Source organism: Pezoporus flaviventris, unplaced genomic scaffold, assembly GCF_033815535.1.
Source record: "Pezoporus flaviventris isolate CSIRO_AGI_PZ_B2104156 unplaced genomic scaffold, CSIRO_AGI_Pfla_v1 ptg000018l, whole genome shotgun sequence".
NCBI lineage: Eukaryota > Metazoa > Chordata > Aves > Psittaciformes > Psittacidae > Pezoporus > Pezoporus flaviventris.
In genome coordinates, this window is record NW_026892566.1 from 655,087 (window position 1) to 678,088 (window position 23,002).

At 43.0% G+C, this 23,002-nt stretch overlaps 1 protein-coding gene across 4 annotated transcripts in view; it reads left to right on the plus strand.

Moving 5' to 3' along the window:
- ABCA1 (ATP binding cassette subfamily A member 1) overlaps positions 1 to 23,002 on the plus strand; it is a 97,359-nt gene that overhangs the window by 14,796 nt on the left and 59,561 nt on the right. For all 4 annotated transcript variants that reach the window (XM_061454998.1, XM_061455001.1, XM_061455000.1 and 1 more), the window contains 4 exons: positions 4,690 to 4,840; positions 9,857 to 9,950; positions 13,752 to 13,893; positions 14,791 to 14,912. In XM_061454998.1, coding sequence (XP_061310982.1) covers positions 4,775 to 4,840; positions 9,857 to 9,950; positions 13,752 to 13,893; positions 14,791 to 14,912 — 424 coding nt within the window. In that variant the 5' untranslated portion in view covers positions 4,690 to 4,774. The remainder of the gene's footprint in view (positions 1 to 4,689; positions 4,841 to 9,856; positions 9,951 to 13,751; positions 13,894 to 14,790; positions 14,913 to 23,002) is intronic.

The following is a 23,002-nucleotide window of genomic DNA, read 5'->3' on the forward strand; positions in this document are numbered from 1 at the left end:
AAGTGTGGGGATACTGTGCTTTAATTGTGATGGGTGGGTTGGGTCTGGGCGAGTGCAGAAGGTCTTGGTCCAGTGTTAGAACTTTGAGAGCAAAACAGGAGCCCCAGGCTGGATCAGGAGGTACAAGCAGACTGCTCTGTACCTCCCATCTATCTTCTGATGTCCACTGTTTCTGCAAGCTAAACAGTTTCTCTGTATTTGTAAGCGTAAGCTCTTCCCTAGGAAAAGACCGAGGGAAGCTCTAGCAGAAGGTCTGGCGAAGTATTCAGATGTTTCTTCCTTAATCCCTCTCTCCTGTATTTTTTTTGTCAGGAGCTGGGAATAGTTGAGACATCTGACAAACAGCATATTAAAGAGTGCGTACATCTCAGTGCATGTTGGTAGAGCATGCAGGGACCTCTGTATACTGGATGCCCACCATTTACTTGCTGGCAAAATACAAAATGGCTGCTTAATCCTTACTTTGTCTTGGCTGGTTAACCAAATGGTTGTTGCTGTACCTATGAGTTGCATAGAGCATATGTCTGGATTTAGGGTGTTATTCCAAATGTGCATTGCTTGTTCGAATTATCAAACAGCCTCATCTGATGACATCTGTTTATTAAGGTGTCAGTCTGAGTTTGCACCTGTGTTACTGGACTGTTGTACCTGAAGTAGTAGGCAGTTTGAGTCTCCCCTGGTGTGCTCCATGTAGTCTGAGTTTCACAGTTGTGTAGTGTATGTGGTGAAGAGGTGAAGAAATGGTGAAGCAGAGATAGATAAAAATAGATTTGAGTGATGAAGACAAGTAATTCTCATGCCTCTAGGCTTAAAATTGCTTTATACAGGTATCTGCCTGTACTGGAAAACATAGTACAGTTTTCCAGTACAGGTGTTCACACAATGAAAAGATTGGATGTGAAAATTGGATGTCTTACACAAAGACCTCTCCACAACTGAGCTGTGTAATGTGTTGCAGTTAAGGAAATTCTTCCTACTTTCACAGAGCAAATGCTTTGTAAAAACAAGAGATTGCACTTTCAAAGTGTTTGTCCACCATTGGCAGGTATAAGTCTCTATTCTCTTCAGCACAGCTGTGATACTTTGCATCACAAAAAACTTATGCTATGGTGATGTATTCTCGCAGCTTTTCTTACTTTAGACAGAAACAGCGTTGCTTCTTTAGACAGTATTTGGGCTTTAGCTAGTATTTGTGTCTTTTGGCTCTGCAGTGCTAACTGGCAAGTTGGATTACCCAGCTATGTTGAATTTACCAGCCTAGTCTGAAGTGGAGATACAGATGGATTTCAGCTCCAGCTGAGTTCGGAGTGGTGCATCCGTCAGTTTCTGCATCTCTGGCTTACAGTTCTTGTCTATTTTCAGCTGGAAGAATATCTGAAAGGGTGCTAACCCATTTTCCTCTGAGATTCTTAGTTTGGAGAGTATTTTCTGATGTCCTGGTAATTCAAGTGGACCTAGTTAACTTGTATCAGAGGTGAACCAAATATGTCAGCCTCTGTGGATCAAAATTGGAGACAGCTCTAGGCATCAACAAACCTGTACTACCTAGTCTATAGCAGATACTATACTGGGGTAGAGTATGTCTTTGAAACGGTCATGGCTTTAAGAAGAACTGGACTGATGGTGCTCATGGTGATTAGTCCAAGTATTAGATCCTGGTCCTAGTTTAATGTAAAGACTTAGCTGGTAGTGCCTACATCTGGGCCAGGTTTTCCATTCTTCAGGCACAGACCTTATAAATCAGTATTTTTGTTTCATTTGGAACTTGTATCCAGGCAAACGAGCCTTAGTTGAAGGCCAGAACTTTTGCTTTGGTCCCCATGAAGTTTAGCTGAACTCCAGAGAGCTGGAGTCCAGGCAGATGGCCACAGCTGCATCTTTGGCTGTACAAGCTTCTGCTGATCAGCTCAGATGTGTTAAATGATCAGATATGTGGCCTTATCTCACTATAGTTTGCAATGTGAACCCTACATCGTCTACAAAGCAGTATTTCTGTGTTCTGGATCCTGTGGACTGACTGCAATTATGAAGGACCAATGTCTGGATTTTCACCCATGATTAGTTCAAACACCCCACAGACTGATTTGAACTTTATTCTGCCTCTGTGCAGGGTATTAAGGAATGGGAGTTGGCTTGGTGGCCAACTGATGGCTTGGTCCCTTTGGCTCTCCCTGGGATCATTCCTGCACTCTTCCTATGGCACTTTATATTCATGGATTTTGGTGTTTGGCTGTAATTGCTAGAAAATTACAATTACTTTTGGAAAGTAGCTTGTTGCAGAGAATTGATGGTATTGCAGAGGTGGAATATGGAGTGTGTACTCTGAAGACCCTTCCGAAGGTAAAATCAGTGGTTGTAGAAGGTTGTGAAGTCCCTTCCTGTCCTCCACTTCTGTATGCTGAACTCATCCAGGGGCTGCAGGGTTGGACTTGGTCAGAAAGGCTTATCGTTTGTGGCACAATGCAGAGCACAGCAAAACAAATGGAGGTCTGTGACTCACAGGCAAGTATCCTTGTGGGGAAATGCTTGAAAAGAGCAATTCTCCTAGTGAAAGATTTTTTGCACCAGGTTAGTGGTCACAGGATACTTGTGCACTATGTGAGTAGCATTCCAGGTTGCTCAGAGTGCGAGTAAAAGCATTGTTGCCAAATCACCTGAATCCTGAGCAGAAATGGGTCAGTGAAAGGGGTACAAAGGAGGAGTGATAACATTCTCTACTTGGTTTCATCTCTAGGTTACATGTTAATTGAAGCTTTGTGTAATAATGATATGCAGATGAGGTTCCTCAAAGCCTTGGTGTGTCCAGGCTGGTAAGCAAAGGTATGCTTTGGGTGTATGAGCATGTGTGCACAGTTCTCAGCAGCCAGGGATTGTCCTCTAAGATTGTTCACAATAGCAGTGTTTTTCCCTGTTGTGGATGTGCTATTAGCCTGTCAAGTGTCTGAGTGTGTGTAGGAATTCATTGTCTAACAGCAGGATGCGTGTGCAGCTGGAGTGTGTTAGTGTCAGCGTGCTCCAACCAGCAGAAAGAACTGGGCAGGGGAGGACGGCTCTTGTCAGGTTAGTTGTGCACCCTTCTGTGAAGGAGCATCTGTAGAAGTCGAATCAGTGAATTACAGCAGTACGTGGCAGAAGTTCATGAGCCTGTGCTGACTGTACACTCAGCTGCCTGCATGCTGATACGAGGTTCGATTTGTGGGGTTTTGTAGGCATCTGTTATAGTTCTTTGTTTCCCTGTACTGGCATTAAGAAGCACTGTTGTCCTGTTGTGATACTACAGAGTAATTATCTGTAGAACTTGGTGTAATGGGTTTAATTGTTTTTCTTAGTCATATTAGGGAAACTTTTTTTTGTTGCACAGACTTATATTGTTAGAGACAAGTTTTTAGTCTGCAAGTCATTGTATTCATGCAGTTTACTTTTGAATGAGACTTAAAGGCCACAAGTGTTCGTTAACTTAAAACTCACATCCAGGTTTCCCATTTGTTATCTATCTCCAGTGTAAGACTGGTCAGAGCATTTCCTGGGGAAGTCTTGTGTTCCTAGCACACTTACGGATTTTTGGGAACATTTTCAATGCAGTTCGCGTTCAGGCATGCAACTCTGAATCTGAATAGGGCTAGGGTACTGGTATGTGGGACAGTAGAATCAAAAGCATGTGTTCCCAGTTTAACAGATGTTTTAGGGAATGGTTCTCTCATTGTGTGTTTGGATCGGCTGCTAGCTGTCCTGTTAACACTGAGCCTGTCAGCAGAGTGTATTCAAGTACATAAATCAGATAATTTGATGTGGATTAACTAAATTCCTTTGTGGATGCCTACTCAGGATGAAATTACTCTCAATCTGAAGTGGCCTTAAACTCAAAAGTAAATTAATCTATGCCAAATTAATTCTGGTAAAAAGGTTTAATGATGCTTAACTAATACACAGGAAGCTTCCATTTGACTGAATCTTCCTGGAAGTCTCTGTGTATCCAAGCCTATATAATGCTATTATTAATAGCCACAAAAATGATTAATGTGTTTTTTGACCCTTTATACTTTCTCATACTCTCACAAGATGTGCACTGAATGCACCCAGTTAACAACAGTGTTGGAAGCCAGGTGGTTACAAAACCTGAACACTGATTCAACAGCAATTTTCCATTCACTTTATCCAAATATAAACGGCTGCAGGGCCATTCTTAGTCACTTGCCTTCAAGGAAATGGATGTTTCTTGTTTGCCTGTTAAGTGCATAGCACTTTCTCCTGCAAGTGGCTGTGTTAACCGGACTTCAAAACAAAGGCTCTCCTAATTTGGCATCAGGCTTTTCACCATTGTAAAAGCAGATATGGAAAGAAGCTGAAAAAAAAAAAAACAGAAAGGTTGAATTGTATGGTTGAGCCTCATTCAGGAAGGGTCTCCAAGTCAGCTTTCAAAGCCTATGATTTATTTTTCCTTGTTCTTGCTCTTGAAATTTTGGGGCAGGAAAGAAGCAAATTGTTGTCCATCAGGTATTGCGTTCTTTTGTGCCTTGGATCTCTGAGGTAAGAGACAGTGAGTCTAAGTCTGATCTTACTGAGACCCATGAGACTTGGCTGGAATGCATTGGGTAGGAAAGCACTGGTGCCTTTTCTGGTCTGACTGATACAGCTTTTCCCTTTAAACTCTTTTTTTCTTCTTTTTTCTCTTCTTTTTTTTTCCCCTAGTTAATGCCCAGCCACATCATCTCTGCTGTGTACTGCTACTGCTGCTGCACAACGGGAGCGAGCTCCTAGGATTTGCTGACGGAAGATGACTTTCTGGACACAGCTGGGATTGCTGCTATGGAAGAACTTCACCTACAGAAGACGACAGACTGTAAGTATTAGCCAAAGCATTTTTTTTTTAAGGTCTAAGTTGTAGCCTTGTATCTACAGGGAAGCATCCTGTATCTTAATGTTTTATCTCTAGTGGTCCCTAGCAGAACAACTGATCTGCCTTTGAAATGACCCAAATCAAATTGAAGAGTGGCGGGCAGACAGAAACCAGGGGGTTGAAGGTGCTCAAGACTTCTCTCCTGAATCCCAGCATGAGAGAGTGTCGGAATAATGAAATGTTCATGTCAGACCGTGGCAGAGAGGGTGTATCACTGCCATGTGCAGCAAGGAAGATGTTAAATGAAAACCTGTGCTATGCCCTGCTCTGCTCTGCAGGTGAGGCATTGCCAGACTGCTGTGATGTGTGCTCCAGTCTAAAAGCTTTTGACTGCTGTAAGCTGCAACAACAACATAATTGTGCCATTTCCTAATGACAGAAGTGGTGGAGGCAATAGCAGGCATTTTCAATCAGGGAGAGAAACCCAAGCCCATTGTGTAATTTTACCACAGGAGGTATACTTTAAGGAACTGGTATGAGACATGTTACATTGGCATGAAGACAAATTCAGACAATTGATGTTTTTCTACTAAGGTGCATTCTGATTAGTTTAAGTTCTAGCCTCGCCATCTGTTAGCAGTGTGGGAATGCACCTGTTAGACAATATGCAGTCAGAGTTTTTCTGTGTGGACAAAGGCACAAGAGCCTGAATCCAGTATGGTGTTCTCAAAATTCTTCCGCCTTTGCATTAATGAGGCCTCACAGAATGCTGTAACCCCTGCAGGCAGCTAAAAGCCAGGAAAAAATGTGCTAATTGCCCTTCAGGGATTTAGGGGATATAACTGTGTTGGACAAGGGCATGTCCTGTAAAATAGGCCTCTGCAGAGGATCTGTCCTGTTAGGTCTGACCTTGAGGTGGTATGAGTAGGGAATGTGAAGGGAACATGAGTTACTGAGGTGGTGAGTGGAAAGTGGTCTCTTTGATAAGCTTCTCAACCCTGCAAATGTCAGGGTGCTTGCCAGCTGGTTGGGACTGGGTTGTTTTAGAAGCTCCAAGTCACAAGGGAGGCTATCAAATTCACCACTAGAGACAGAGACAGTCCCTGAAGTCTTTGCTCAGGTGTCTGGCTAAGGCTTGTGTCCAGTGAACTGAGCTCCAATTAGTCCATTCTTAAATAAAACCAGACAGGAAGCTGATGGCGTCTTTCATTTTTGCTGTATGCCTCTGTGGTTACAGAGCTGTGAGTGATGGCAGTAGTATCTACGTGATAGATATTAGCAGTAGACTGAGCATGTGTCAGTGAAAAAGGCCTTCCTGCTTGTAGGTTTGTCATGATCTTGGATCTGCTCAGCTATTTCTTGGTACTTTCTGGCAGCTTCTGCATCAGTTTCCCATCAAGTAGCCTAAAGGGTTGAGACTTGAAACTGCTCATAGTCTCTGTTTCACACTGGTATTATCAGTCAATTCGCAATGAAGGCCTAAGACATTGCTTGTTTTTGTGGGGTTCTTGTATTTGTAGGGTTTTTCTCGTTAACGGTTTCCATTTGGGCTTTACCTGAAGATAATCAGGAAGGGAAGGCCATTTAGCAGAAAATGGCAGGAGAGCAGCAGAACATCTCTTCTCACCACACTGTTATCATGGCTGAACAGTTTTAGCTGTTTTTACTTTTAGGAGACCGTTGTCCTTGAGCTGGGTGTGCTGGTGATGGCTGCGTCCCATTTGTACTTACTGAAGCGGTAGCCCAGAAGCAGTTTGATCCTTACCCTTCTTCCCACAAGAAGTGTGGGCTAGCCTTTGCTTCCCACCGAACCCTCTGCCTTGGTTGCTGTGAGTTTGGGCTGCGTTGCGAAAGCTGGGGTTCAAAGCTCACCCTGACGTGTGCAATTGGAAGTGTTACTTTGTACTGGATAACTTCCAACGGCATTGGAGTGTGGGGGAAGGAGTTTACAGAGGCAGAGGAAGAAACAAAGTCATGTTTGGGGTTCGCTGCATAAAAACATGTATTCTCCCTGCTGTCTTGGGAAGGAGGAGATGACTGGAACTTGCGCGGAGAAACTGGTCAGCTGCTGATAGTCCCCTGCACTGAAACTGGGCCACAAAGGTGATGAGTGTGGTTGACAGTGAGATGGGGTGATAGTTTGGTTAGTTCTTGCTCAACGGATTTCCTGTTGACACAGGGTAGATCTCAATATTTAATGGCATCCTGTGTCATCAGCCAACTGGTATAAATTTGGCATACTTCAGGGACTAGCCTCAGTAAAATCAGGAGCAGTTTGTGCTTGGCTGAATGCTGCCTCTGGATTCACCTGCCCAGTGCAAATAGGATGTTCTTCCAGCTTCAGATGGAGCAGGAGTGGCAGAGGGGTTGGAGATTTGAAGATAATTTCACTAATTTTTCCCAGGCTGGTCTAGCAGTTTCAGCATGAAAGGACACTTAATTTCCAGTATCTACTTAGTATGAACCTGAGTTGGACATGTCCCCTTCAGTATCTCTGTCTTCCTTCCTCTGTAAAGGCCACAGTGGATGAAAAATGCTGTCACAGGAAGGTCAGGAAGTGTTAGGGAAGGAACATACTGACCTTTAGGAGCAAAGCAAGTGAATTCAGTTTTTGTTGAACAGCACAAGAGGCTAGCCAGGGAGTCTAAACTATTGAAATGCTGCTGAGACACTGAGGTTGACCCCATGCAAGACTCTGGTACAGTAGTTGCCAGCTGTCTCTCACTAAGGGCATTTCAATGGCTGCCATGAAGCTTTAAGTCTTCAGCTGTGAAGGTACAGCTCAGTGAGTCCAAGATGCATCCCTTCTTTCTCTGTCTTCCCCTGAGCCTGTCAGTTTGAATTTAGACATACGTGTGCAGAGGCATATGGCGGTGTGCATGTAGCCTGTGTGTGGTTACCTTCATGTTTGTGTAATTAACCATAATCAGGCATGCTTTTGAGGAGCTTCTCTTTTGAGGAGCTATGTGTGCAGTTGGACAGGCTACTGCTTCAACAACAGGGCTGTTTGGACACTACTGCCCACCCCAGTGTGGTATCACTGGGGCTGATGCTTCTGTGAGCAAGCCAGGGCTTGATCTCAAGGGCAGCATCTCCTCACTGATTCTGTGGCAGCAGCAAGACTGTGAGAGGCTATCTATCTTGATCATCCTGAAAAACCTCCACAAGCCCAGCTGATGCCACTCTTCCCCAAACAGTGTAGTAGCAATTGCATGCTTCTTCCCTACAGCCAGCGTGGCAGAGGGCTGTGATGTGTGCCAAAGCATGGGCATTGAAGCTGGAGAAGAAAATGACTTGTCCTGGTTTCATGGCCACTTTTGTGTCAGGAGGAGGAAAAGCTCTGCTATGCCATTCTGGCAGCAGCTGTGAAGGGATCCTGAAAAGGGAAGGAATAGACAAGTTCTCAGTGCCCTAGCTCTAAGCATCTGCCTCTGGGAGCCAGACTACTGTTTAGTGCAGAAGGAAGCAGGCTGTGACTGTTGATGGCTATATTTGTGCCGCCACTACATTGTTTATTGTACAAACAGAAACCAAAGATAATGAGGCATCTGCCTGGCATCATTTTTAGTGTGTCTTATCCAGTTGTCATACAGTATGTGCATGAAAACAGTATCCTAGACTCATCCTAGAGAGCCTGGCACTGTTACCAGGTGTGCCTGGGAAACTCTGATGCTCAATTCTTATGTCTTCCAGATAGGATTGCTATTGGTTGGATGTCAGCCATTAAGGGTGTCTGTGAAGAGCCATCTTAGATGGATCAAGTGGCATTTGCTTTTGATTTAATGTGCTGTTATTACAGTATGAGATTTTTTTTGAGGTATGACAGTGACCTAGAAGTCTTATCTCAATGTTTGCATGGAGTGTCTTGTGCTGAGTGTCAAGAGCTTAATTTTAGCTGTTAATGGTGTAACATGGGAAAACATGTTTGCAGGGATTCTGTATCCCACTGGGGTGCAGGTCTTACCCTATCTGGCTTGTAATAAGAATGATGTAGGCATTATATTAGAAAAGATGGGGTTTTCCAGGAAAGAAGGTGAAAAGTTTTCTCTTTACCTGACTGAGAAAATGCTCTGGTTTCCTTCTCCCAAAGGAGGAAAAACAAAAGAAGTAGCAGCATTAAAAGCTTTCAGTTTCCTTTGTCTCATGGCTTGCCTAAAATATATGTTTAGGCAGCCTTTCTGCAGTGGGAACTGAGGGGTATGGTTGGTGAAGCTCAAGCCTGCGAAACCTCAGCTTGTGTCTCAGAAGCTGTAGGCTGAAGCGTTGTTTTGTCCACATGCTTCCATGGGATGCAGCACATCTTAGTGAATTTTTTTGTGCTTCAATTTCCTGTCTGAAAAAGTGCTCTCCATTTAATAGCAGACCTTTCTTACATTCTTGTCTTGTCCCTCTAAGTAACTGAGTTCTTCATCCCTACCTGACACTCATTGCCTGTCTGTAGGTACCCTGAACCAGTCAGTGCTTATGTTTGGGAACAAATGTGTACTAAAACAAATCAGAAACAAAGTATAAGCTTAATTTTAGTAGCTCTGCTTTCCTGATACCAATATACTTGCGCAGCACTGAAATAGAAAGATTTGGCATAGCTGTGCACTGGCACAGTTCCTGTGCCTGATATATTAGGGTGTAGAAGCTCAATGCTTTACTGTGAGAATGGGATGCAATTTCTTCCTACTTCTTCTAAAATATGAGGCCAAAATCCAGCTCAGTTTTGGGAGATTCACTAGAAAGTTTCTTTCAGTCAAGGAACAAAAAGAACTACAAAAGGCCAGAAATAGCCCTTAGGCACATCCAATTTAGTCCAATAACTGGCACATATCAATGAGAAAAGTCTGTAATTCTTTGCAGATTATCCTCTGAAGCTGGAGGAACAAACTTCTTGGTTCTGGAATGCATAGGCAATGCGAAGCGAAGCAGTACTTGCGCTACTGTCCTGACTTACAAGCAGATTGTCCTGGTAACTCTCTTCTGTCCTGTATTTTGAATATGATGTCTTAATATTTTCTTTGTTTTTTCCAGTTCCAGCTGCTGATTGAAGTTGCCTGGCCTCTGTTTATCTTCTTCATCTTGATCTCTGTAAGACTTTCATATCCGCCCTACGAGCAGCATGAATGTAAGTACCAAACACAGCAGCTGTACCCAGAATGGTGGTTGTTTCGTAGTTAAAAGGTAATAATGCAGCTGGCAAGACACAAAGAGCAGGGCCAGTGATTGTGTACTTCATTCACAAATCTCTAGAGAAGTTTTAATGGTTCCTTTCCTTCCACCCTGGGGACTGCAGTGTGTTCTGACATGTTAATCTTGCTCCAAATTATACACATTCTGGATGTTTTTCTTGAAGTTTCTCTTTTCTTTAACATGTATAATGTATTAGCTGAGAATTTGCTGTAGAATTCTGGCAAGTCTGTAAAACCGGCATAGAACCCAGTCTTACTTCTTATTGTTGGCCTGTATGTGACTTAGCATAAAAAGAAAGAAGTGTTCAGGTCTGTAAGAAAGCAATCTCATTTTCAGGCAGTAATGTGTGTTAATGTAACACATTAAAGAGCACAAGAGCAATTCCATTCTTTCTAACCATTATACTGTCAGTTCTGCATTCAGTAGATTCAGCAGTCATACAGTTGTGGGGAAAAGCTATTCCACTTTTTTCTTTACCTTTTAAAATGGGCACATTCCGGCTTTTCTTTCAAAGAAGGTTTTCATTCTTGCTCTGAGAATAATGATTTTTTGACCTCCGTGATGGTGGCCACTTGATTTAGGACGTGTGACTTATTTGCAACATGTTACTGTGGTTGATGACAGCCTGATACTGCAATTAGCTGACTATGGAAGAGCTCTTTCTTTATCTTTCCTTCTCCTGATTACTGAAGGGAAGGCTTAAGGGTCAGCATAACCTGACTTTGGAGGACATCCTGAAGTGTTTCATCCTTAAAATAGGTAAAGAACTGGCTCTTGCAGCACTTACCCTGTAGTTCTTTATGACAGCTTGCTAGGCTGTCAAGGATCCTTTCAAAAGCTGAAGTGTTAAATGTGTGCAGTTTGCCATTACACTTTGGACACTGCTGGTCCATGTACTGCTTAACTCACTTTCTACAGTGGTTGGCAGTGTAATTGAAGCTTCCCTAAATTAAATCTTATGCTTTGCTGCATGACATTTAAGTTGTCTTTTCTGACTGAATGTTATGGTGGTATTAGGAGAGACACCTGTAATATGGAGCTGAATTGAAGCAAGAAAAGTAATAAGCAGTTTACTCAGCTGGTATAAATAACTAGCAGCCTCAATGGTTATTTGTTTTAGACCTTGCAGTGATGTATATAAAGTCAAACCTAGCAAGAGCTGCCTTTTAGTAGAGCTGTTTAGACTGGGCTTTTAGTTGTTAGCCTCCTAGTAATCATTTGCTCTGGCACCCTGGTGCAGAGTTTTGAGTCACCTGCAGCCCTTTTTCCTTCCCATTTATGTTGACTGAAGTGGTTTTGTCTGCCTTTTCCCTATTATGACATTAGGAACTGTATCAGCGTATGGCATCTGGTAACTTTTTAAGTCACTTTTTTAATAGATAACTCAATTTTTCAAAAAGCTTCTGAGAAAAGGTAACTAAATTTCGTTTAAGTCTGGATTGATTTCACTGAACACTCATTTATATGCTGACAGATACAGATGTGTTGTATAGTGGAACATTTTTTTTCCAAGCTGTGAGCAGAGGTAGACAGAAACCTTGAGTTCATGCTGAACTGTGTGGCAACCCGGTGGATGCCTTAAGGGAGACAAGGAATGTTGTATGTCATGGCAGTGCTGTGTGCTGTTATGAAATCAGTTGCAGGTAAACACCTGATGACAGCAGTAACAGAGCTGCATGCAACTGTTTTATATTCTCCAGACAGCCTCAGTATTTTAATGGTATTGTCTTTTTCAACAAATAGGAAAGATTTTCAGTTCTCTCCTCTTGCTTGAGGAGCCCAAGGATTGGGTTGTTTCTATGGGCAAAGTTTCCAGTCAGGACTTTTTATTTCTATCAGCTTGCTCTAGTGCAGTCCACATCTTGCAGTCTTGCAATCTTCAATTGCTATTGCGCAAGATTGCTGACTTGTGTTTTGTACAGCTTGACTTTTCTGTTCCTGTGACCCTTTAAAGCATTCAAAATGCACTTCATTTGGGGGAAATAAATCCGGCAAAAAGTGACTTTGGTCTCCTCTGAAAAGCCAGATGTTTGCAGCAACATAATTGAATATGGTGTGCTGTTACACTGTTTTCTGTGTAACTCATCTGACTTAAAACTGGCAGATTCCTGCTTTACTCCTCAAGAAAATGCTGTTACATGCATCACTGTATGTAAAAAAACTACCTTGAATTCTTCATCTGTGCTCTTCTTTTGTACTGCTTTTAGTAGTTTGAGTTCTTCACCATCTAAAATAAAAGACATGAAGTAAAGAGGTGGTGATTCTCTTCGATACGTTACAAAAAGAATCTGAAAGTTGTAGCATTTTCCCTCTTCTCCCTACCCCCAAGCCCCTCAGCCAAGAAGAATAAGAGAGCAAAATGAAACAAAAGCCAGAGAGCTCAAGTAAATAGCTTTCCTATTTTAAACACAGAACTTAGGGACAGTCCCCTGGGTACTGGAAACAATGAACCTTTGGTTCCTTCACCTTTCTCCTGGACAGAGTTTCTGTCTTTCTCCATTGGAGGGTTGATACCCTCCCTGCTTTCTTTCAGCCTTCTACATTAATCAGCCTTGCTGTAATTTGTCAGCTTTGACCTCTATTCCTCCTGTGGCTTAGGTATGTCCATTGTAGCTGTGGAGGTAGGGAGCCGCCCCTGCCATTTGGTTGCAGGCACGCTGTGAGGGCAAGGTGGGCACCAGAGGAGACAATGTACATCGCTTGGTCAAAGCCTTGAGCAACTGCTTTGAGTAGCTGTGAGAGATAGTGAGGAAGGGGGATAACTTTCCTCTGTGCTCCCCTCCCTTGTGTGGGGTTGAAGAAGTGAGCTCATTTGCGGAAAGCAGCCTGACAGCTTGTATAAGGTGCAAGGGAAGCCTTTCTTCCACCATTGCTGGAGGTTAAGGGATTCAGAAGTGCCTAAGTGGCATACTGGCCACAAGCAGTTTGTTACTGCTTTAATTCTTAACCGGAATGCAGAACGTAAACAGGACATAAAATCTGGGCTATGATTTAAGTAGGAGCAAGAGTCAGACTTCAGCATAAAGATTTGAAATATGGCGGGCAGATGCCTGAATGTTTAAGGAAATCTGAAGTTTTAATACTGACTGGAAATCAAGCTAGTATGGGACAGCAATGACATGGTTAGGGAAACAATTGTAGGCACCCACCCCACATTCACTGAGCCTTTGCTCAGTAAAGAGCAAACTTTACAACAACACTTTGCTTGGTGTTTAAGGTATGTGCAATTGAGGGGGGCTGATTTTTGAAAATCAAAAGGACTGAATAGAAATATTAGGTGTATTCAGAGCCCAGAGTCTGACTGGGGGTTGTCCAAGTGGCCTCAAGCCAAATCCTTGTGTTGTTTAAGCGTGCAATCTGGAGGAGCACAGCAGGTTGGAACGGACGTGTGCATGTGCTCACCACTGCCAGGCATTGGAGTTGCCTGCTGTTGGACATCCCTGAGCAAAAAGTACTATATCCCAGTCAGTGTGGCCAAAAGCACTGCTGCAAAGATGACACTAGCAAAGAGCTTCTCCTATAGGCCGAACAAGGTGTAGGTTTTCAGTGGAGGAGGCTAGAACAGTGTGGGGAATTTAACATGAGCTCAGCCCTTACTGTTGGCTGTTCTGCTCTCTTACAAGCCATTTGGGGCAACAACCAGCACAGGATTAGCACTGCCCCTCAAATGCAATGCTGTGTAGTAGTGGCTTGTATCCTCTGTTTCTGTCTGCTGAGTCTTGTGTTTCTGTTCTAGGTCACTTCCCAAACAAAGCTATGCCTTCAGCAGGAACCTTGCCGTGGATACAGGGGATCATCTGCAACGCCAACAACCCTTGTTTCCGCTACCCGACTCCTGGGGAATCCCCTGGTATCGTTGGGAACTTCAATGCCTCTATGTGAGTCTGCCTGCTTCTTCCTCAGCTCTGTTCTTAGAGGAACACATGGAGAAGGGATAACTGGAAGTCGCCAGCTAGCTATGTAAGGTTACACTGTCAAGGATTTTGCTGTTCCTGTTGCCACTGAAGTACCAAGCTTGCTACCAAGTTCAGGGGGCTTAGCAGGTGGCTGGTATGTGTGCAGTGTCCCTGAGTCCAAGCAGTTGAAGCTCTTGGTGAATGAAAAGCTCCGTTTTACCTCTGGGTGGGGACTAAGTCCATTCTCTTATCAGTTGCTCAGAATTTGGCCCATAAAAAGGCAAGACATGAGTTGCTTTTTACAGAGGGCCTCTTTCCTTGGTTAATGAACCTCTGAGATGGACAGTGTAGATCAAGGCTGTTAAAGAGCAAATCAGGGGGATACTCCCTAACATCTGTCACTTATTGCCTGCTAATGTGTTGCAGAAAGCTCAATTTATGGCCAGCTTCCTCACATCCTGCCTTGCTTGCTGCACTCATACTGCTAGGCCAGCTAGGCTTAATGCAGGATAAAATGTGTCTGCAACTTGTAGGAGCATTTGAAAGGAGCAAGAACATATTTTAATTACTGTGCTGCTAAGGGGAAGCAGTTCACAGGCAGCAAGAGGCCCTCTCCATCCCCGTCTTAAGTAAATGCTTTCAAATGCATGGAGGTTTTCCTGATGTAACTTTATTTGACCTTGCATTAGCAGCCATCATTTACTGGGCTCCTTTGATTATCTTGGGGTGGTCACTAAAGAAAGGGCTCATTGTACTGGAGAGGGCAGTGGTGTAACTGGAAGGGACTGAAGTTTGGAACTGGGATGTGAAATGGTATCTATGGATGCTGGCTCAGAGAGCTGACGGCTGCTGGTTGTTTTTGTGTTTTCCTGTCACCAGTGTTTCCCGCCTGTTCTCAGATGCCAAGAGGTTGCTTTTGTACAGCCAACAGGATACGAGCATACGGGATGTCCAGAAGGTCCTGGGAAAACTGCGCAAGTTTGGAAATTCCTCTGGCGCAGGTAATGGCATGTAAAAAGAGCCACCTACATCTGGCATTTCTGCTCTGGTTAATTCTGCATGTGTGTAAACTTCTGAAATGTACTGCAATGGGAACATGCACAGTTAGAATTTACAGCTTACAAAACCCTTTCCAGTCCTGGAGAAGTACCTTAAGCTTCTCTTGTGTCAGAGCTTTGTGTGCCCTTTAGCTTCTTCAGCAGAAGAGAAAAGGGATGGTCTATAATGCCAAGAATAGCAGCTGTTTTGGATGTGAAAATTACCATGTTCCGCCTACTGAAGTCAGTTAAAATGCTGCCTCTCTCAAAGGAGTCCAGGCAGTGTATCTTTTTGGAAAACACTAGTTATTTTGCTACTTTGCCAGTGAAGCAGCCAACACAATATAGCCACAATGTACTGCTCTGCCCCCTGAGCGCCAGAGAGAAGTGTGCTGGAAGAACACAGATGCAGAAGTGCTGATATTGGCCAGCAGTTTACAAACTCAGAGCTGATAATTATCAGAGAATGAAGTCTCTATTTCCTTTTTTTTTGTTTGTTTTTTTTTTGTTGTTTTGTTGTTTTTTTTTTATTCTGTATAAGTGTTTGATGAAGGATGCTTCAATCTCTGCTATGGTCTGGCAGAATTTTGAAGGGCAGAGTCCAAAAGAAAATGTTTTGTCCCTGGGGCTCACACAGCTCCATTTGCCATAAGAAATGAGAATACTCCCACTTTCAGCTTGCGCGGGAAGCTCTGGAGTGCCTTCCTGTCTCGTGCAGATGAATAAGTGACTAGGGTGAGATCACTTAGGAATCTTGCAGCAGAGCTGGGACATGAAGCAGCTCTGCCGAGTCTCAGGAAATGTGGCCATTCTCATGTTATTGCTGGGTCTTTCTGACATGGCAACTTGTTAGAGTTTTTTGGGGTACTCTTCTCTGAAAGGTTATTCCTCTTGGCTGCTGTGTTAATGTGCATGTGTTCACTGGAAAGGATGGAAAGTAATGGTTTAGAACACCAGGGAAATAGAGACGGGAGCACAGCTACGAAGCGTCTTCACCTACAATCTCTATCCAGGCACATGGAGCTCTTTGAATGTAGTGGTACTTCAGCATTTCGTGAAAGCTGTCCCTGGCTTTGCAGTTGTGAGAGTTCTTCTGAGCTCTCTTCATTTGTCCTGGCTTAGGCAGGCTCCAGAAGCAAAAGTATCTGACCTGGTGTGATGTGAATAGTTTAATGTCTGATGTGGCCTGAGCATGCTTTTAAAGCAGAGATAGGTTTTTTACATCCTTTCGTGTGCTGCTCAGTACATTGTGGGTCATTTTGAAATAATCTGTATTGCTAGTGTCAGGTGGGCAGATGTGTGCTGGTTGTAGGCACAGACACAAATTGTGCAAGGGATTTGGCTTGGATATATAACCTTTCTCTCCCCTCTTCAGAGCTGTGCAGAATCCTGATGTGATCATATCTGCAGGTGATACTGTGGTCTACTGACTTCTTGAACATAAGCTTATGCTTTCATTTACACATAAGTTACTCCCTTCCTTGCTGGGCTAAATACCCATAGTGCCAGGTTCCCCTCGTTTAAATGGCATTGTCATGCTTTTACCCAAATATGCAGCAATTTAAAGGGGAGAACATGCAGAACGAACAGTTTGCACAGAAATGGACACATAATGAACACAGCCAAAGTGAGCTAAGATTATTATTCCCAAAGGAGAGGTTTAATGCTGTTTTCTTCATGGAGATCTTAATTTGTCAGAATGACATATATTGTTGTTACTGGATTTTACACTTCATGCCTGCAGTAGTACCTGCAAGTGGACTCTTCCAAAGAGAGTAGATACTGGTGTTCTTTATTGAAACATGCAGTGAATGTCAGACATGGGCAGTTACAAGAAAACTTATCAAAGCCATAAGCTGAAACTCTCATTGCTGGGAAGGTTTGAGTGGGAGGAGTGATTCCAAGAAGCATCTTGCATAGAGTATTGTACAAGTTGAAAGTCAGAAGGCTCATGTTTCTCTATACTATAAAGACTGCCAGACTGGCTGCAGAAATATGCCTCAGACTCAGTCATCAAAGATTGTATTTCTATAATAAAACATTTCAAATGTGTAATAAAAAAATCAGATCTCTCCATTAGAGTGACAGAATGCCCATTGTTGGTAAGGCTTATAGGGAACAAAGCCTGTTTGTCCTTTTCATTATATGCTCATTTACACAAAGCCTCCATCTTGAGGGTCCTTGCTGCCCACTACTTGGCTGCTGATTCATTCTCTGACATCATGCATAAAGCATCATCTTCTGTTCTTACAAGTACTTGTGTATTTGTGCTTAGCGGTGCTTAATTCCTGTGCAAAGAAAGGAACTACAGGTCAAGCCTTCAACTATTGTATACAGTCAGGTCTGAGAGATGCTTAGATGTTTCAGTTTCAGGGGTATTTTCTCCAGTGGTTTCTCTAGTGGCTGGAAATGTAAGATGACAGTAGGAGTAGATGTCAGATATAAGCACACCTCCAAATCTGAAAGCACTGCCTTTATGCATGTATTTTGCCAATTAGCAGGAAGGCTCATTACCTTATGAGCTAATAATTGGAAACATTTGTAATATCACCTTTGTCCCAGCTCTGGCCTGCACCTGAAGCCATGTGGTCCAGACAGATGCAGCTTTGCAGCTCATGCTTCCCTGTATGTTTTATGCTCCCTATTTATGGAGTCTCTGCAGCTCCCTCATACCCTCATTCTGGTGTGATGTCCTGCTCCCATGTATGCTTCCCGTGGCTGCCTCCTGGCTTTGAAACAGGCTTTAGGATGTGATCTTCCACTATCAAACAGATTGGAGCTGTGGTATAGATTTTGTTCTAATGCTAGTCATTCAAAGCATGCATGTCTGTATTTAGTTTCAGATGTTTAAATCTGCCTAAGTCCTTTCATTTCAAGCTTCTTTAAAACAGCCCTCATAAACCAGTGTTCAAGGTGCAACAGTTAATATTGCTTGATTTGAAATTAGGCATATGCTGAACCCTGCAGAAGGGAGACTTGCAGCAGATGGGCAGGGTGCTTACACAGTGGTGCCTGCAAGTCAGTGTCTTGGTTAAAGACAAGTTGGGACACTAAGATTTTGTTAAGGCAGTGCTGTGCACTCATGCCGATAGGCTTTATGTCTCAGCCACCTTTTGATGAGATGGGAGGTAGTTGCTCATAACAGGATTGTTTGTCCAGGGGCTTGAGGAGTGTCTCCTGTTCTCTGCTGCTCTGAGCTTGACAAGAGCTCTCTGTCGGAGAGACAGGAATGTGTTACCAATACGGAACAGCCCACCCTTGCTTCATGTAGCACATTTTCTAGCCAGGGTGAAGTACTAATGGGTGGTGTGAGGTTGTTCAGCACAGGCAGTTATCATGCTGTATGGGTGCTGCTGTCCTGTGGCCACGTTCAGCAAGCCTTGAGCAGTGAAATCTACGTGCAGGCACACACATACCTTAACACAATCAATTTTGCAGGCAGGTGCCAGGTGCCCTTTCCTTCCCAATGCGTGTTACATCTCTGTCCAGAGATGTCACCAAGGTCTTCAAAAGTCATGATAAGTCAGAGTACAAGCCAGAACACAGAGTCAAAGACCTTGGTGATGTCACTTCCAAGAGCATGACATGGCTGCTGGGATTGCCACCTGCAAGTAGGTTTGACTCGCTGCTTGCAGGCACTAGATTTGTCACTGGCTTCAATGCCATTTTGGCAGGAGATAGTGTTTGCAAGAAACAAGCTTTCTTCCTGTTTTGAAAGGTGGAGATACAGCTTACTGTTGGCTATAGCACACTATTTTTCTTCCTTCTCTCTACAGGGCTCCCCAATACTTTGTTCTGCAGTGCCATGGGGTAATAAATCAACAGGTTAAAATTAAAGCCACCTTCTTTGGTTGTTGCTAACTGTTGCACGTATCAGCCAGTCTAGCTGGTTATTTACTTCATTGCTCTTAGTTTTCAGTGATCCCAAAGGGCATGTTTCTATTTTCCTTGAAACCAATCCAACTAAACAAAAGTGGAGCAATGAAATAGGCAGAGGGAAACAAACATCACCTAAAATTGCATCAGTTCTCAGGCTATTGTTCCACATGTCCTGCTTTTCCCAGTTATTTGCTGGATTAGTATTGCTTGTGGTTTAGAAGGAACTCCAGCTACCTAGCATTCTCTGCTGATGTTGCACCCTGCTGTACAGACAAATGTTGGGACTGAAGGAGTTTGTAGCCTCTCTGGTCACTGCTAATAGTGCTACTTTTATTTAACACATAAAGGATGATGAGGGGCTTAGGCTGAAGAGTAACCTTGGGACAGGCTTTCTGGTGTCATGTGTGCTGCTGTATGATTATCAAGGTGCTCAGGAAAACAGGATGTTTTACCTAGATGATGTTAAGGTAATGATAGCTGACTCCCTCCCCAGTGTCTTCTTCCTAACAAAAATGACCCCAGGCCCTCAAGCTAAACATTCAAATGGATCCTTATATCTGCCTACTTCTCCCTAATTAAGGTGGCTTCCTCCCTGACTTGTCTGGGGAAGGATTCTAGCAAAAACCAGCCAGGCTAGAATGAGGACTAATAAGCTATGTGTACAGTTGGCCTTCACCCCCGGAAACACCTGCAGACACCAGGCGCTGCAGAGTGGCATTCCTGCCATTGCATGGCTGCACATAAATATACGGCTGGGCTCTCTGATGTAGCACCCCACGGTGACACACAATATCCTTCTCGGTCCTTGAGGCTGGGAAATTGGTCCCAAAAAATTCTGCCTTGTGGTATTGGTAGAGAGATCTCGACTCGGGGGGGGGGGGGGGGAGGGGCAGGAAGGCTGCTTTACTTCGTGATTTTCAGCACTTTGTGTTAGCCCTCGGAAGAACTCCCCATGGCACTCCTGGCTGATGCTGCTTCCCAGCCCAAAGCATCCAGCCAAGAAGAGGAGCCCGTGTGACTTCCGCTTTGGTCAGATGCGATCTGTCAGGGACAGAGCAAGTAGAACAAGTTCCCAATACTAGGTACTTGCATTGTGCAAAGTTGGTCAGGCAGGTAGGAGATTCAGGTACTCATGGCAATTTTCCTATATTTGCCTAATTATTTTTTTATTTAAATCACTGGGTCACTGAACAGGCACAGACTTGAGACTCCTTAGATTTGGTTTAGGGTTGTTTTGGTATGTGAATGGAAATTGCATAGGTGACTGCAAATCTTCTAGAAAAACCTTTACAAAACATTCCTGAAAGGTCTTTTACTACAACAGGCTCTGTGGGAATCCAGTGGGACCATTATTTTTTATTGTCCTAAACTGAAACTGGGAGGCTGATAGTGAAGAGATATGCAAGGGTAGAGAAGATTTCTTATGGCACTGTGGGTCTCAGGTTGTGTTTTGCTTTTATTAGTAAGGTGGCATGATATTTGCTGAATTACACATTTGCATAGTTAGCACCTTCAGTAAAGACTACTTCTGCTTTCCTTAATGCTTCAAAGCCAGAAGTGAGATTGAAGTAATAAAATGATGTTGATAGAGGTTTAGTCACAAAGGTCTGCTGCAGCATTAAATCTATTACCAGGAGAATCATATTTGTTTCCCATGGGGCTGTCCATGAACTTTCAGAGCTTTCTTTATCTGTAATAGCATTGTTATTGCATGACTTTGCTTAGAGGTTGAAGTGGGTAAACAGAGTGTAATCTGCATCTGAAGTGCCTGTAATGTGTCTTCTGATTCCGCAGAACTGGACTTATGTCCTGGTTTTGGTCTGAGCTTTCTTTTTGCTGAAATGCTTTTGAAGTGACAGGTTTAGAATTATGGCAGCTACGATCCTAGGTATGGATTTGGGAGGCAAAGACTGAAATCCCTTTGAAAGTGGAATTGAAAAAAAACTCATGCAGTGTTATGTTAAATCTGACGTCGCTGCAGTGTCTGTGCTATACTAGGTGACAGAAGGTTGAGAATTTATGAGAATTCTATTACAGAAGACTATGAACCCTATTTAAAAAACATGAGCAGAATCACAAGCATGTCGTCAACATTGGACTGTGCTGGTGAAGGGCTGCACTGGCAATTTGGTTACTTTAAGACCTCATGCCAGCTAATGGTTTGCCTGCATGCTGGGAAGCCAGCAGGGCCCATATCTACAATTAGCAACAAAGCTATTCCAACTGATACCAAATCACTGTACCTTAAAGGCACCATCCTTATCTTGCTGTTAATTGTCTAGATAAAGGCACAGTGGTAAAGAAAACAAGAATTACTTCATGCGCTTGTTAGTATATAAGTAATATTAGCATCTGCTGCAGAAACAGGACAGTATTAAAAATTTCTCGGTGCTTTCTCTAGGCTCCTAAAGCTCTTCAGCCTGTTCTGTCAACACTGACTTCTATTTTGAACCAACAAATAAAATTGAGTGTTAAGTAAACAATTATACTTTTCACACTCTCCTATTATCTCCTTTTTGTGTGCAACCTTGTCAGTACAGCTTGCTAATACCAGCATTATGTTGCTGAAAATTTACGCTCAGTGTTAACTCGTTTGCATTTATTTGCTCTTCTCCACTCTGACACAATTTCTGGATTTTTTTTCTCAATGACTTCTAATCTCATTCTCAACAAATTGCCTGATTTGTGGAAGATTGCACGTGATTTATCTGAGCTACAGTCTGAGGCAGGGTGAGAGCAGGATAGAGGCTCTTCACATCGAGCTTGGTGTTAGCAGTCCCATAGGAAATTTGTACCACTGTCATCTGGTGTAAAGTTCAGCTTTCTTGGGGGACTTCCATGGGGCTGAGCTCTCATGGGACTGGTGATTATGAAATTGCCACGGTTAGAAAAAGCCCTGTCTGCTCCTTTATCCGACTTGGTGCTAAGGCTAGGGTGCCTAATTTGAATCTGACCTCCTGTATCTCTTAATATTCAGCTTTGACAAGTTAATGTTCAGCTCTGGAGCCTTCTCTAGTAATAATACATTTTCATCTTCATTGTGCATTATGAACACTACCTAATTTTTACAGCGCTCTTGAGAAACGAACAATGGCTGCCAAGGAATTGGAGCCCTCATTCTGAAACACAGTAGGATGCGGCAGGTTTCATTGTAATCAGCCTGCAATAAAAGGTGATGGTTTTGAAATACTGTTGATGTTGATTCAAAGTTTTGGGTTGTTTTTTTTTAATCCATTAAAGTTCAATTTTTGTAGGCAGCCTTTTTCATGAGAAACAGATGCTGTTTTATTTACATATTTTTGGTTGCAAAATAAGTGAGTGCTAATGCCAAGATCCTGGCTAAAATCAAACAACATATTCTACCACTTGTTCCTACAATTTGCAGCTTCAATAACCTGCAGCATTCTTCATGTCCACCCCTAGGCTTCTTTCTGGTGTTACCATGTTTTATCTGGTAGCAGTCACGTCTTGTTTCAGATGTATTTTTAGTTCAGGTTACATGCTTACATCATACTTTGCATATGCTTTTCTTTCCAAAATTCTGGAAAAATCCATTGAAATTGAACAAAAAACCTGCAGAATAAAAAAAACCAAACCCCATATTTTTTATGTATTAACTGTTAATAATTAACTGAGATCGTTAAAACTACATATTCCTTATGCTATGGCATAAAATAGTCTGTTCATGAAAAATTGGTGTTGCTTTGAAAATTCAGTGGAATGCAGCTCACCTATTAGCTGAAGATGTCACCTTATATTTGCTATGCTGACTGGGCAGCACTAATCCCCTGTAGGTGGAGGAGATGTCAGTCTTACCTGTGACACACCCTCTGTAAATGGCCAGTTTCCTTCCTTGTCTAATGTAAGTTTTGTTCTAAGGATGTGCATTAAAGGTCTCTTTTAAGGGATTTTAAGGAAAGATCCTTTCCTGTGGCTTTTGTTGTTTTATTTTATTCTTTTCTATTCTTTTTATTCCTCTTGCCTTTTCAGAGGCAAATACTACCTGCAGTAGTCTTTAAATGCATTTTTGCTTGACACTGGCAGGTTTGCATGACTGTAGCCAGGCAGAACTTAAGTATGAACTATTACTATCTCAGAGGGTCCCTTCTCTGAATATTTTTTCTTCTATTTTAGCAATTGCATTTGAAACATAACAGGACCATATCTGAGGTTCA